The sequence below is a fragment of the Mus caroli genome, unplaced genomic scaffold (genome assembly GCF_978045245.1).
Source record: "Mus caroli unplaced genomic scaffold, Mus_caroli_1 scaffold_12, whole genome shotgun sequence".
NCBI classification, from domain to species: domain Eukaryota; kingdom Metazoa; phylum Chordata; class Mammalia; order Rodentia; family Muridae; genus Mus; species Mus caroli.
The window spans coordinates 5,887,565-5,900,278 of NW_028227267.1; the positions used below are offsets into that span (position 1 = coordinate 5,887,565).

At 38.7% G+C, this 12,714-nt stretch overlaps 1 protein-coding gene across 6 annotated transcripts in view; it reads right to left on the reverse strand.

Moving 5' to 3' along the window:
- Synpr (synaptoporin) overlaps window positions 1-12,714 on the reverse strand; it is a 350,940-nt gene that overhangs the window by 130,751 nt on the left and 207,475 nt on the right. For all 6 annotated transcript variants that reach the window (XM_021182224.3, XM_085828359.1, XM_029468702.1 and 3 more), the window contains one exon: window positions 11,842-11,966. In XM_021182224.3, the coding sequence (XP_021037883.1) occupies window positions 11,842-11,966 (125 nt within the window). The remainder of the gene's footprint in view (window positions 1-11,841; window positions 11,967-12,714) is intronic.

Sequence of the window (12,714 nt, forward strand, 5' to 3'; positions counted from 1 at the left end):
CTTATACTAATCATCTGGGTGTGGCTCTCCCCGATGGTCATATAAAGTAGTGACTGCAGAAACATTAATGTAAATCCCTGCTTTATGTTAGTCTTACTGTAAGTCCTAGATTGACGGTGTAACTTCTCTGTGTCTCAGTTTCATTAATGTCAGTCTGTTCTTTAAACGAATGATAGCCATAAAGAGAGCTCAGTCCCCCTTCATCTTCAAGGCCTACATTTCCAAGTGTGCTTCTGGCACCAGAGTGAAAGCTTGTTTTAATTAGCAAATCTCACAGGAGTGCATTGGAGAATAAATGATAAAGTAGATATGACTACTAAGAAAACATTTACATTGAGGTGAGAAGATGGCTCAGTGGGCAAAATGCTTTCAACGGAAGCATGAGTTCCTGAATACAGATACCAAGAACACACATAAAGTCAGATAAAGCAGGTCAAGTCTGTAATTCCTGCACTTCTACAACATGATGGGAGGCAGACATATAAATTCCTGTAATATCAAAGGCCAACTACATGAGATACACAGCACTGAAGAAAAGACACTGTCTGACTCAAGGAAGAAGGCAAGAAACAATGCCTAAGGTCCTCTGACCTTTACACAGATACTTTTGCATGTATACATCCACATGAACACATGCAATTATGCACATATACTCATATTACACACACGCACAAACTATTTTTTTAAAAAAGAAACTTGATCATACTGTTTTTCAAAAAAATTTTTTGCAGGGATTACAAATGCCTAATAAGTAGATAACAGTGTGTCCATCCATGTTAACAAACAAATATACTACAGGATTCTTTATTGAGAACAATGTAAGCAAACATGCAGTTTCTTATTTCTCTATCAGGCATACAAACACTATGATTTAATGCCAAATTGAGCAAAAATTATAAAAATGTTGTAGTAATTTCACAATAGAAGTGAAATTACAGAAAATCTTGTTGGTAACATTATTTGTAATAGTGGAAAATGGAATCAACCAAAATGTGCATTGGTAAGGAACAGGTTCAATTTATTATGGTATAGCTATGAAAAAATAAATGATTCTTTAGTTGTGAGCCAATATATATGGTAGGTGTGGATATGAAAAGACACTTGTAAATAAGCAAACATTAATTTGAAATATCATAATCATAACGGAATTGCTTTTCATAAATTGAGTGCACAAAGAGGAAGTGTGGAAATACTGTGGTGATTTCCTCTGAGAAGTGCTCAGGAGGCTGCAATACTCTACTTCATCCCAAGTCTTTGTTCAAGGATTTTTAGGTGGTGTTAGGTTCACAGTAAAAAAAGAGTGTTCAAAGATGGCCTGCTTTTCCTTTATTCACACAAAGCAAGCCTCTTCCATTTTTTTCAGCACCCTCCACTGAAGTGGTATAGCTGCTGCAACTGATAAACCTGCATTCATATGTCCTTATCACATGGGGTCCATAGCTTATAACCTAGGGTTTACTCTTCATTTTTGGCAGTTGGTCTGCTTAGACAAATGCACATCAAATATGTGTACACCATATGGCACAACACAACATATTTTCAACTGTCTTAAAAATCTTTCTTGGGGCCAAGATGATGACTCAGTTGGTAATGTACAAGATTCACAAGCATGAGGAACCCACGTTAAAAATGCTGGACATTGTGGTGCAGGCTTTTAATCCTGGCATTGGGGGAAGCAGATACAGGCACATTGAGGTTTATTCTGTGCATTGTGATGCATGCTTGTAATCCCAGTGTTGAGGCAAGCAGAAACAAGCACCCTGGGGTCTATGGTTAGCCAGCTTAGCTAATAGGTGAGCTGTAGGTCAACGAGAGATCGTGATCAAAAATAACGAGGGACCACCTGAGTAAGGGTACCTGAGGTTGTCCTTCAGTTTCTATACACCTGTGTGTGTGTGTGTGTGTGTGTGTGTGTGTGTGTGTGTGTGTTCTGCTTATTCAATTGTACCACCCACTCCACATTCCTGGAAGCCACTGATTATTTTATTATTTCTTACTGTTGTGCAATAGGAATTAGAAACAAATGTTATTGTTTCTAATCAAAAGGGTGTAACTATTTTGGAGGATGAAATAGAAGATGGTGAGAAACACAGTAGGAAATGAAATTCCTTCTACATTTACTAAAATGAAATACGCATGTAGAGATTTTGGTATGCTATTAACACTAAGCTTTAAAGATCAAAAGCTTATCAAACACAGCTTGGAGGAGGACTCAAGTCCAGACTTGGAAATGTGCTCTCATATTTCAGTGTCAAGCTAAAGGTTCTCTGCAATCAAGGGTTCTTATGTTTCTGGATTTGAGTTGGAGATCCTCTCAACTTGTGACTGTCTCTTTCCACTATCCATGCCTTTGCCAGAGAAAAGAGAATATGCAGTATGTCTTGCAAAGTACTTGATTTTAGAAATCATTTACATGATTTTAGAAGTCATTTACATAACTTCTGAAGATCTGGCCTCTAATTAACATTCCCGACTTCAGTATAGAATCTTTCACAATGAAACATAGCAGAGCTCCACCATCCCATAACAAACAGTCACAAAAGGGAAAGGGGAATCAGTTCGCCCCATACTCCAGACTAGAGTTACTTTTCTCTCATAGTTTGTTTGACCCAGGAAATCAATTAGAAAATAAATGCCAGTAATTCTTAGTCCCATGGAACATAGTGGCTCTGAGCCACTCAGTCCTCCTGGTATGCATCGCCTGTCTGGTGAGGACAGCAGACTGTAAACTTGGAAACAATGAAGGAAGCATTCAGGGGCATTTACCAGCTGATGGAATCTCTTCATAATGCACTGGTGAACAATAATATGGTCTTTGAATGCTCTGGATATTCGAAACATGTCTGTTCAAAGCTTGCTCCTGTGCTTAGTAACTTTGTGAATTTGGCAAGATGTTCCTCCCATGAGCATCAGCTCCATACACCACAAATAGAGTTCAGACTGTCTACCTCATGGTGACATCATTGGTACAAAAGGTTATGGTATGTGTAATTGCTTTGTACAGCTCATGGAAGGCAGTAAAATGATTCATATATCTCTTACTCAATGATAATGGTGATGAAGATGACTCATCTTTATTCCACATTATCAGAAAGGAATTAGATACCATGCTAAACAACTTTTCTGTGACATCAAGGATTTACTGGTTATGTGGTTTCAAATAAAGTTTGTCTCTGAATACTTGTCCATGAAAAGGAAGACAAAGTAAATGCTCTGGCTCTTATGGTCCTTCTGTGACATCAAGGAGCAATGACCATATTAATTACTAATAATGTATATACACATGCATATGTATATACACACCTGCATAAAATAAAAGGATTCACAGAGCTTCTCTCTTTGACTTTACCCTCAAGTTGATATGAGTCGATAGGTAAAAGGCAACTTTGTTAAGGAACCTGTTCAAAAGCTGATGGTGGGAGTGTGAAGTTAATCGTAGTTTACCTATTACTACAACATTTAAATTACTATTTGATTTCTTGTCAATTTTTAGGTTCCTTTTCATTTTAAGAGTGATAGGTGATATATACTATAATAGGTGACTTTGGAATGATAAAAGATAGTAATGTACACTTACTTATTCATGGTATTCTTCTATATATGTTTGGTCATGTTAAATATATTAAGTCAGATGTTTGTATAAAATCTGTTTTCAAGTCCATTAATATTAAGGGGAACTCTGAGGCTTTGGCTAGCAGAAGCTATACCTCCTCCTTCTTTAGGTTAACAACTCTCTACTCCTGTGTGTTCAGAGACACTCACATGTTTTGTCCTGCTAAAATGCCAGTTTGGATGCTACAGTGATGCTGCTGAGGTGAATCTGCAGTGGAATGGTGGTGTTTCCATTTTAACAGACATTCATAATGCAGTTTTGAAGTCTCCAAGACTCAAACTGGGAATAAAACTAAAGTTGAGGACCTCTGAGTTCCTAAATGTGTTCTAGAAAAGGTACCTGGAATATGAATGTTCTCCATTGTTTGAGATTTCTCAGTCCTGATGCCTTTACATTTCAGATCTGGCAGCTGTGCATATTAACACAAGCAATTGTCTTGAATGCATATCTCCCTTACATTTGACCTAGCAGCCTCTGAAAAACATAGTTCATTCTCTCAAAGGTAAAGGGAAGACAAGTTCTATGCTCAACTGACACTAGTTTACCTCACTGTGTGAGTTTTAGAAGGACATAAAATTTGAACATCATCTCCCTTTGCAAATGATAAGGTAAAAGAGACTCAGACCCATGACACCATGGGGCAGGTGCTTACATTTTCAAGAGACGTGATACAGCATACAGATATGTGTATGATGGTGCCTTCCTCTGATACTTATTGAACCTTGTTGTAAGCTAACTTTCCTTGTGTTTTATAAGCATCTCAAAGTCCTCACCTATTCTAGAAAGAATAAAATTGTAAAGGAAACGAGACCTTATTTTTAAAACTTTGAATGAAGGGATCCTGACTAGTTTTATATCAACCTGACAAAAACTACAGTTATTTGCGAAAAGGAAACTTTAGCTGAGAAAACCTTTGCCCTATAGATTGGCCTCTGTACAAGCCTAAGGTGCGTTTCTTGTGGACAAATGATGTGGGAGGGAATAAAATGTTGGGGGTCATGCTACCTCTGAGGTTGGCAGTCCTGGGTACTGTAAGAAAGGGAACTAAACAAGCCAGAAGGAACAAGCCAGTAAACAGCACTCTTCCATGACTGCTACTGCTGTTTCTGCCTCCAGGTTTTTGCCATAAGCTGCTGTCCTGACTTTCTTACGTGATAGAGTGTGATCTGAGAGTTGTAAGCTAAGATAAAAAGTCTTTTCTTTCCCAGATGTTTTTGGTTATAGTATCTTATCACAGCAATAGAAACACTAAGACAAATCTATGCTGTGTTCTTCCAGAGTGTAGACTGTCACCCAAGTCACTGAGTTCTTGCCACTGCTCTCCCACACAGTGAGACAGAGAAGTCCATAAAGAACTTGCTCACCACACACTGATTTAATCTCTGCCGCTTGTCATCTCCCCAAGGAAGAACAACAAAAACAGCTGCCTTGATTGCATAGCTTACAGTCATGTAAGATCACATAAGAGTACATGCTCTGATCATAGTATTTAAAAGCCTATTCAGACTTTGCCTCCACAGGGCAAGGACAGAGTCTTTCCAGGTAGAAAGAAGAAATTAGCAGTTGTCTCATGGTGTGTGTGCACTGCCTTCTGCTCTTTCTGATGGTAACTGGTGCGTTACTAGAGTTTTACTCGTCTCCTGAATTAGGGAACTAATTCAACCCGTAGAAAAATCTCAGTCAGATGCATCAAACTCCTGTAGACAAGGAAATAGAGGTTTATACAGAGACTCTGCCTGGCTTCACCTTTTCTTTGCATACCCTATGGGTATCTTAGAGTGTATTCCACCTAATTTGCTTCAAATTATATCAACCACTGGAAGACCTAGGAGTTTCCCCTTGTCTCTCATCACTTCAGGTCCATCCATAAGATGGTTTTATTTCCCCCTGTATCTCCCCTTTCATGGAGTTTCCTGTTGCTGTAGAAACAAATTCTACCAGACAAATTCCATCCTGTATATGAACTATTATGACTACAGCTGCCTCTTTATATAAGTCTTGGCTAGAGGTCACTCATACCTTTTAAGGCCAGATATTAAATAGTCTAGGTTTTATATTTCAAGTGGCAAAATTGAGAATATCTGCTGGGTGTTCAGAGGGTGTCTGAAGTTTTTTTCCTCTGCTGTGTTAAAATAGCATGACAGAACCCTAAGGTGAAGGGTTGCTTCAGGTCACAGTTCAAGGCTACTCTCCATTATGCTCCAGAAGTCAAAGTAACAGGAACCTAAAGTAGCTGGTCACATTGCTTCTGCAACCAAGAAGCATCGATTGATGGATTTTAATACTTGGCTGACTTCTTACATTTATACAGTGCAGAATCCCAGCCAGGGAAGAATGTCATCTACAACATGTGGATCTTTCCACCTCAATTAGCCTGATTAAGATAATCTCTGACAATCATCCTCAGAGTCTAACTTTAATCCAAATAATCCCTCATTGTGTGCCCCAAGGCTTGTCTCTTAGGTGATTCCAGTGTCTGTCAAGTTGACAATGAATACAGACAGCAGTATAAAAAATTATCATTTAAAAATACAACCCTTCTTTTACAGTACATAATATTAAAAGAAGTAGGGGGCCGGATGGATTTTGCTCTTAGGCTTTAATTTGTCAAGCTCCGATTTAGCCTGAGAGGTGGGAATAGATTTCTAGCTGCTAGTTTCTGGATGCTTAAAGATCCCAATTTTGGTTGTTATCATTTGAATATGCAATGTTCAATACAGGTACATGTGCTGATAGGTGCCCACCAGGTGGTGAATTTAAAGAAGTGCTGGAAACTTAAAGAGGTGTGTACAGCTGGAAGCAGAGTCACTGAGGATGTATCTTTGCTGCTCCAGTCCCTTGTGATTTATCTGCTTCCTGTCTACCGTAAGGTGAAGAGCCTCATCTCCCACAGAGTTCCTCTAGACCACCTTCAGCTTCACCGTGAACCCAGAGGAATGGGGACAGCTGGCCAAAGACTGAAACTATAAACCCAATTGAATGATCCCTCCTGTAAGTTGGTCTCTGATATATTTTCATCCAGCACATCTTTGGAGCACACTGATCAAATAATTTCTCCAAGTTAGTTCCCTATATTGACCTTCTCAAAACAAGGCTACCTAAGGTGAGCTTTCTTTTCCAGAATTAACTCTTGACTGGTAAAGTTCAAAACCATAACCCATACCATGTATGTTTATCTATTTCATAAGTTTTTCAGTGTTTTTAGCTCTTCAGAAATGCACTCACAGATATGTCTTGATGGGACTGTGTGTCATTCAGTACAAGTCAGTTGGCTACCTGCAGGTGCTTTCAAGCAGTGCTAAAGTTGTCAGCCAGTCCTGAAGATTTAGTGACCCCAAGAGGATCCCACAAACTGATACCAGGAAAAAAATCCCTTGAAATGCTGAATAATTTTTCCCATGTGAACCAATACAACAAAACACTACTAGCAAGAGTAATGGGAAATGTCTATAAACAACATACATTGTAGACTCACTTTTCCATCAAGGGATGTGTGGAAGACAATGTAGAGACAAGCTCTAGACAGCTTTCCCCCTCCACCATGTCCTCCCTGATAAGGACAAACTTCTTCTTCATTGTTCTTGACTCTATGGCTACACCACCATCAGTTCTGTCATCTATTACACAGGCAGATCCACTCATTGCTCAGATCCTTGACCCCACCTCAATTGGTATAAAACTCTAAAAATTTTAACCAGTCTCTGCCTCTACCTTTTTCTCTTATCATTTGCCTCCCAATCAAGCACTAATTTTCTCCTTGCTTGTTCTCAGCTCTCTTTCACATTAGATGTCAAGCCTCTCTACTCCTGAACATCATTTCTCACACACTATGTGCTCCAGCTTTCCTTGAAGAGCTCCCTCATAACTTTTGGGTCTGCACTCATACATAATTACATCCACAATCATGTCTAACAAGTTTCCTCCTTGACTTTATGTAGGTCTAGGGTTTGTTCCTGTGCTCTGTGTTTCATTCAGTCTTCCTCAAGAAACAGCACACATCATCCCACTGTCTAGCATACTCTTTCTTCTCTCATCTGGACTACCTTAAAACTCTCTTTCATAAGCCCTTCTCTACCACTTTATTGAAGTACATATCACATGGGCCACTCAGTCCACACCAGCACTTATTTATATTTGTGTATAATTCTCATTTTCTTTATAAAAATATAATTATAAAAGTGTATGTATGCATCTGTATATGCATATGTTATATTTCTATATTTATATTCTTCCATTTTACACTAGTTGTAAATTTCCTGAGGGCAGAGGCTATATCTACTTTACTTGCTTAGTAATTATATAATTAATGTATATAATTAATGGATTTTATATTAATTAAAATTATATTATATTAATTATTATTAATTAATATAAAATTATAGCTATAATTTTATATTAATTAATTATATAATTAATGTATATAATTAATGGATTTTATAAGGTCTCAATAAATACATATTGATAAAATGAATGCGTAATACATGACAGGGCATTTACAACTCTAGGCTAAGGACTGAAAAGTCTCATTAAGATACTGAAGGCTGGTGGATGCTCACGCAGATCTCCTTAATCAAATGGTTTCTACCATAACAAGACAATGTGATGTCTTTGTAATGCTAGCATTCAGCCTCTGACTGGTGGCTTTCCTGAGCTACAAGTAGTAGAAGACCTGCAGGCTTAGCTTTGGTGACTGAGACAGTGACCAACAGAAGTGCTTATATCTTCAATAATGCACCATTACCTGTGTGATTCAAGCCCTATTGAGATATGTTCTCCACAGTTTCCATAATCTCAGGTACCTGAGTCGCTCATGGTGGTAACTTTTCTGTCCCTTGTCTCAGTTCTCTTCCTCTTAGGAGTTTTCAGTGATTTTCTGCCAAGAAAACTATGTGCATTTAAATATTTGTCTCACCATGTATTAGGGAAATCCAAACTAAGACAGCCAAGATTTGCCACCTTGGTCTTTAGGCCTTGTCTTCATTTTCTAAACTTCTAATCTCAACTCTCTGGGCCTGGCAACACCAACTTTTATTATAAACAATTTCAGTTTAAGATGCAATGTTAAAATGGGATATTACAGACTTGAAATTTCTGAAGCTTTATACAAATAGAGCAAAAATACTTGGTAATGAGAAATCATAAAAAGTGACTATTGTAGACACACCATTTCATAAACACAAGATGGAAAATATTGCATCCCTTTCTATTTGTATTTCCCCCATTGGCTCAATAGTAGGAAGAGAAAAAGTTTATCTTCACTGCCTCTGGGTATGAATCGTAGAGAAAGATCCTTCTACCTCAGTTCTGGTAGAACTGGTAACCCTGTGGAAAGGTCTGGATTCCACAGATTTCCTGTTTAGGCACACTTACTCAAATGTTCCAAAGAGAGTTGGGAATCAGAAAGCAAGGGTAGACTCATTCAAGGGGAAGAGATCCTTGTTAGACAGTGCTAATGGAGCACTCCCCTCCCCCCACAAACATATGTCTTTTTATTAATGGAATATTCTATCCTTGAATTCTCAGTTTTCAAAATATTATAGCTCAGGCTGAATCTTCCTCTCTTACCCTTAGTGATGCTAAAAAATTTCCTCAAGAGCATGTTAATGTGACAGTTTTTTCCATTCTGCCAGGTTGGAAGGATTTCAGAAGAAAAACAAAAGGTGCTATAATAAAGCCTTCTAAGAACAGTGGAACAGTAAAAACAAGGTAATCAATGTGCGATGGTTAAATTTGTGTATCTTCTAATGTTTGCATGTATGAAGAGAGAAGATAGAGGAAGCTTTTATTCTGGGAAATCTATAGTCTCGGGATTGTTGTTGCTCCAGTTATCTTTTCTGCTTCCTAGCTAATTTCCAGTTACCCCGATTTGATGATGAATGAGAGTATAATACACTAGAAGAAAACTTACTGTTTTTCAGGTCTTGTTTAAAAATGGTGCAGCTATGTCTCACTCAACAATGCAGCAATGCTGTGAAACAGATACCACTGTCCAACATAAAAGGTGCACAGGGTCTTCTTTCATCATGATGAGGATAAAAAAGTGGCAGAGTTCATTCATGGTGGTCAGAACATGACCAAGACTCTGTGCAATTGTGAGCCAAAAGACATCTTCCTCACTTTAACTTGGCAGTAGTTTTTCACAGTTACATGAAAGTAACAAATGCATAGATGCTGAGATGAAGATTTGGTGCAACTTATTTTTGGAGGAGTTACTTCTAAAGATAGAAAAAGAGCAATGAGCTAGTGGAATAGGCCAAGAAAGAAAGTGGTCAAAGCTTTACTGATGATTTGGGTTTTAATTAAAGGTAGCGCTGTCCTTCTGGGCATCTCAGAAAATCTGTAGAACAGAACATTGGTGTTCATTGGTGTTCAGCATGTGCAATACCACTCATAGCTGTCACTGGATGAGGGTGGCTGCAGGAAATATTCACTTCCTAGTGTTTCTTTCCTGCCATGCCTGGCATGCCAGGCACAATCCAATACCTAGAGAAAATTCCATAAGGGTGGGCTTGCACTCACTTCAAAGTATGACCACACAGGAAGAAGGGGCCAGTTAAATAGGGGGCAAACAGGAGTTTCTATTCCAACAATTGAGGAGAAAATATACACAAATCATCACACAGAAAGACTTGTATTTGTTCAGGGAACATCTAACACATCGTTAAATACCATTGAAGAAAATGTTTTCAATGACTGTCTAGCATTTTACCTTATGGATGTTCTAAATTTATAAACTATTCTATTTCTAATTTGTTTATTCCCCCAGTCTCCCCCCACATCCTCTGAAATGTGTAACCCCATGTGTTAGCTCAAAGTGTGCACGTTCTTCTAGTAGGTGCCCTTGACATAAATTAAGTATTAAAGTGAACAGCCTTGCATTACACATCAGAGTATTAAGGACATGTTAAGAATCTGAGATCCAGAACCCTACTTATTGCCTCCAATGTCAAGCGTCTTCCCCTCCACAGTAATACACTACAGGAGATGAGGAAACAGCTAAGCATCACTTGTTTGCTTTGACCACAGGCCAAACTGGAGGTCAAGGGGGTGTTTTAGCTCTATAATAAAATGACATGTTGTGAAAAGAAATCCTCTCTGCTAGACATATTAGCAGAAATGTGCACATACGGTGGTGTAGAGGAAGTACACATGTTTATTTTTTAATACATTATATTATTAACTGGAAGAAGGAAGACTCTGCTTGCTTGTATGTAATTGCCAGAACATCTGCTGGAGCCTACTTCTCTAGGATTCCAGCTTATACAGAAGCAAGATGAAACAACTAGCCTTGTGGAACTGAGCAACTCCTAGGTTCTTGAACTGCCCATTCACAGTTGCCCATTGTTAGGTTAGATGGACTACAGACTGTAAGTCATTACAATAAATTCTCTTAATATATGGAGACATTAGTTCTATGACTCTAGAGAACCCTGACTAACACACCCTCATGTCAATTACTTGGGGGTTTTACAGGAATAAACCATTTTAAAATTGAATGAATTTAGTCTATATTGGGTATCTGGATCAGAACCACAAGCTGTGAGTCTGGGAACAAGCTCTGAAGGGCATCTGGCCATCATTTTATAGGCATGGAACAGACACTGAGGTGACAAAGATTTTAAAAGGCTGTTTCTATCAATTTAAGTGTAACAATAGAGATATGAATTTATTTTAAGCAAGGTGGATTCAAACTCTTGGTAGCAGAGAGCGTGTAAGGGAAAAATAAATTTGTCCTTCAGTGTTCCAGGATGTAACTGATAACAGTCATGGGACTTCTCTCCAAGTGTCACTTCGATGAGTAAATTCAGATGGACAGGCACTTACCTAAGCAGTATTTATCTGCACACAGACACATTATTAGATATCAATATCAATAAACACATTATCGGTCAGAATTGCATAGTCAATATAAAGTTATAGTCAACCCACAAATCTAGGTAGAATGTAAGACATCTAATGGTTGTAGAAAATAATTGTGTCTCTCTGTTGATAGCCCCCACATGGGGCCATAACAGAAGGCTTTAGTTTTGGAGGACAGTCAATACTGGATTGAAGGTATAGTTAGTAGATCTTCCCAGTGTGGAGTGGTGGGTAGAAACTCTAGGAATGACAGTTTGTGGCTTCAAGCAGAATTTCTTCTTGCCCAGCCTTCATTATTCTACCAGATATGAGAGAAAGAAGAAAGTCCCATGCCTTGAGGCTGAAAAGTGTGGATCACCATTCCTTACCTGAATGGGTATGCAAATGCTATGTCAATGCTGAGGTTACTTTCTGTCTTGTTGACACAGTCCACACTCAGCCGCAGGCCTCCTGAATAGCCACCACATGTTGCAAATGCAAACATTGCAAAAAGCTGCAGAGAACAAAAAAAGAAAAGAAAAAGCAGCTATTAGGATGATGGTAATCTAAAAGAAAGCCATAATCTGGAGCTCGGTGTCTAGTGGAAGGAGGTTGTAGTCCTCTGCAGAGTAGCATCAGAGGTATGCCCTATGGAGCTGGAGGAGGATGAATATGAGGACCACAGCAGGCTTGGAGGAGCTCCCAAGAACACACCAGTGAATTGGAGAAATGCTGCTTGGTCAGGGGGAAAATGATGACTGGTGAGATGACTAGTCCCATGCCGCACAGAAGTGATGGCAGAATTCCATAGACAAAGTTGCCTATGGATGCCCACAGATAGGTGTTCCCACTCCCTTTTTTCTTATATACTTGGGTGTATGCTTTTTTATCAATGTGGTTTTTTGCTTGGAATGGTGTAGGTTGCTTTTTGTAAAACCATGGCCTCTGAAATCTAGAACTAGGAGACTGAAGATCAGATAAAGAAGAGCCTCCATTCTCAGCATGTGAGCTCAGGGTGTTTTTCTGCAAGTCCCCACAGATGGCTATATCTCTGGGTTGTCTGCTGTTTCTAAATTAAGTATTGGAAGATTCAGTGTTACAAGTTAATGTCATACCCTTTCCTGATGGAAATACAGATCTGTGTGGAAGAGACACTCAAAAGTAGAAGCATGAATGTATCTTCTAGATAGGAGATATGTCACCAAGGTATGCTGAGGTGGAGTTGGGGTCTCCTAACAGGAGAATGAAGTCAGTGTTAGACA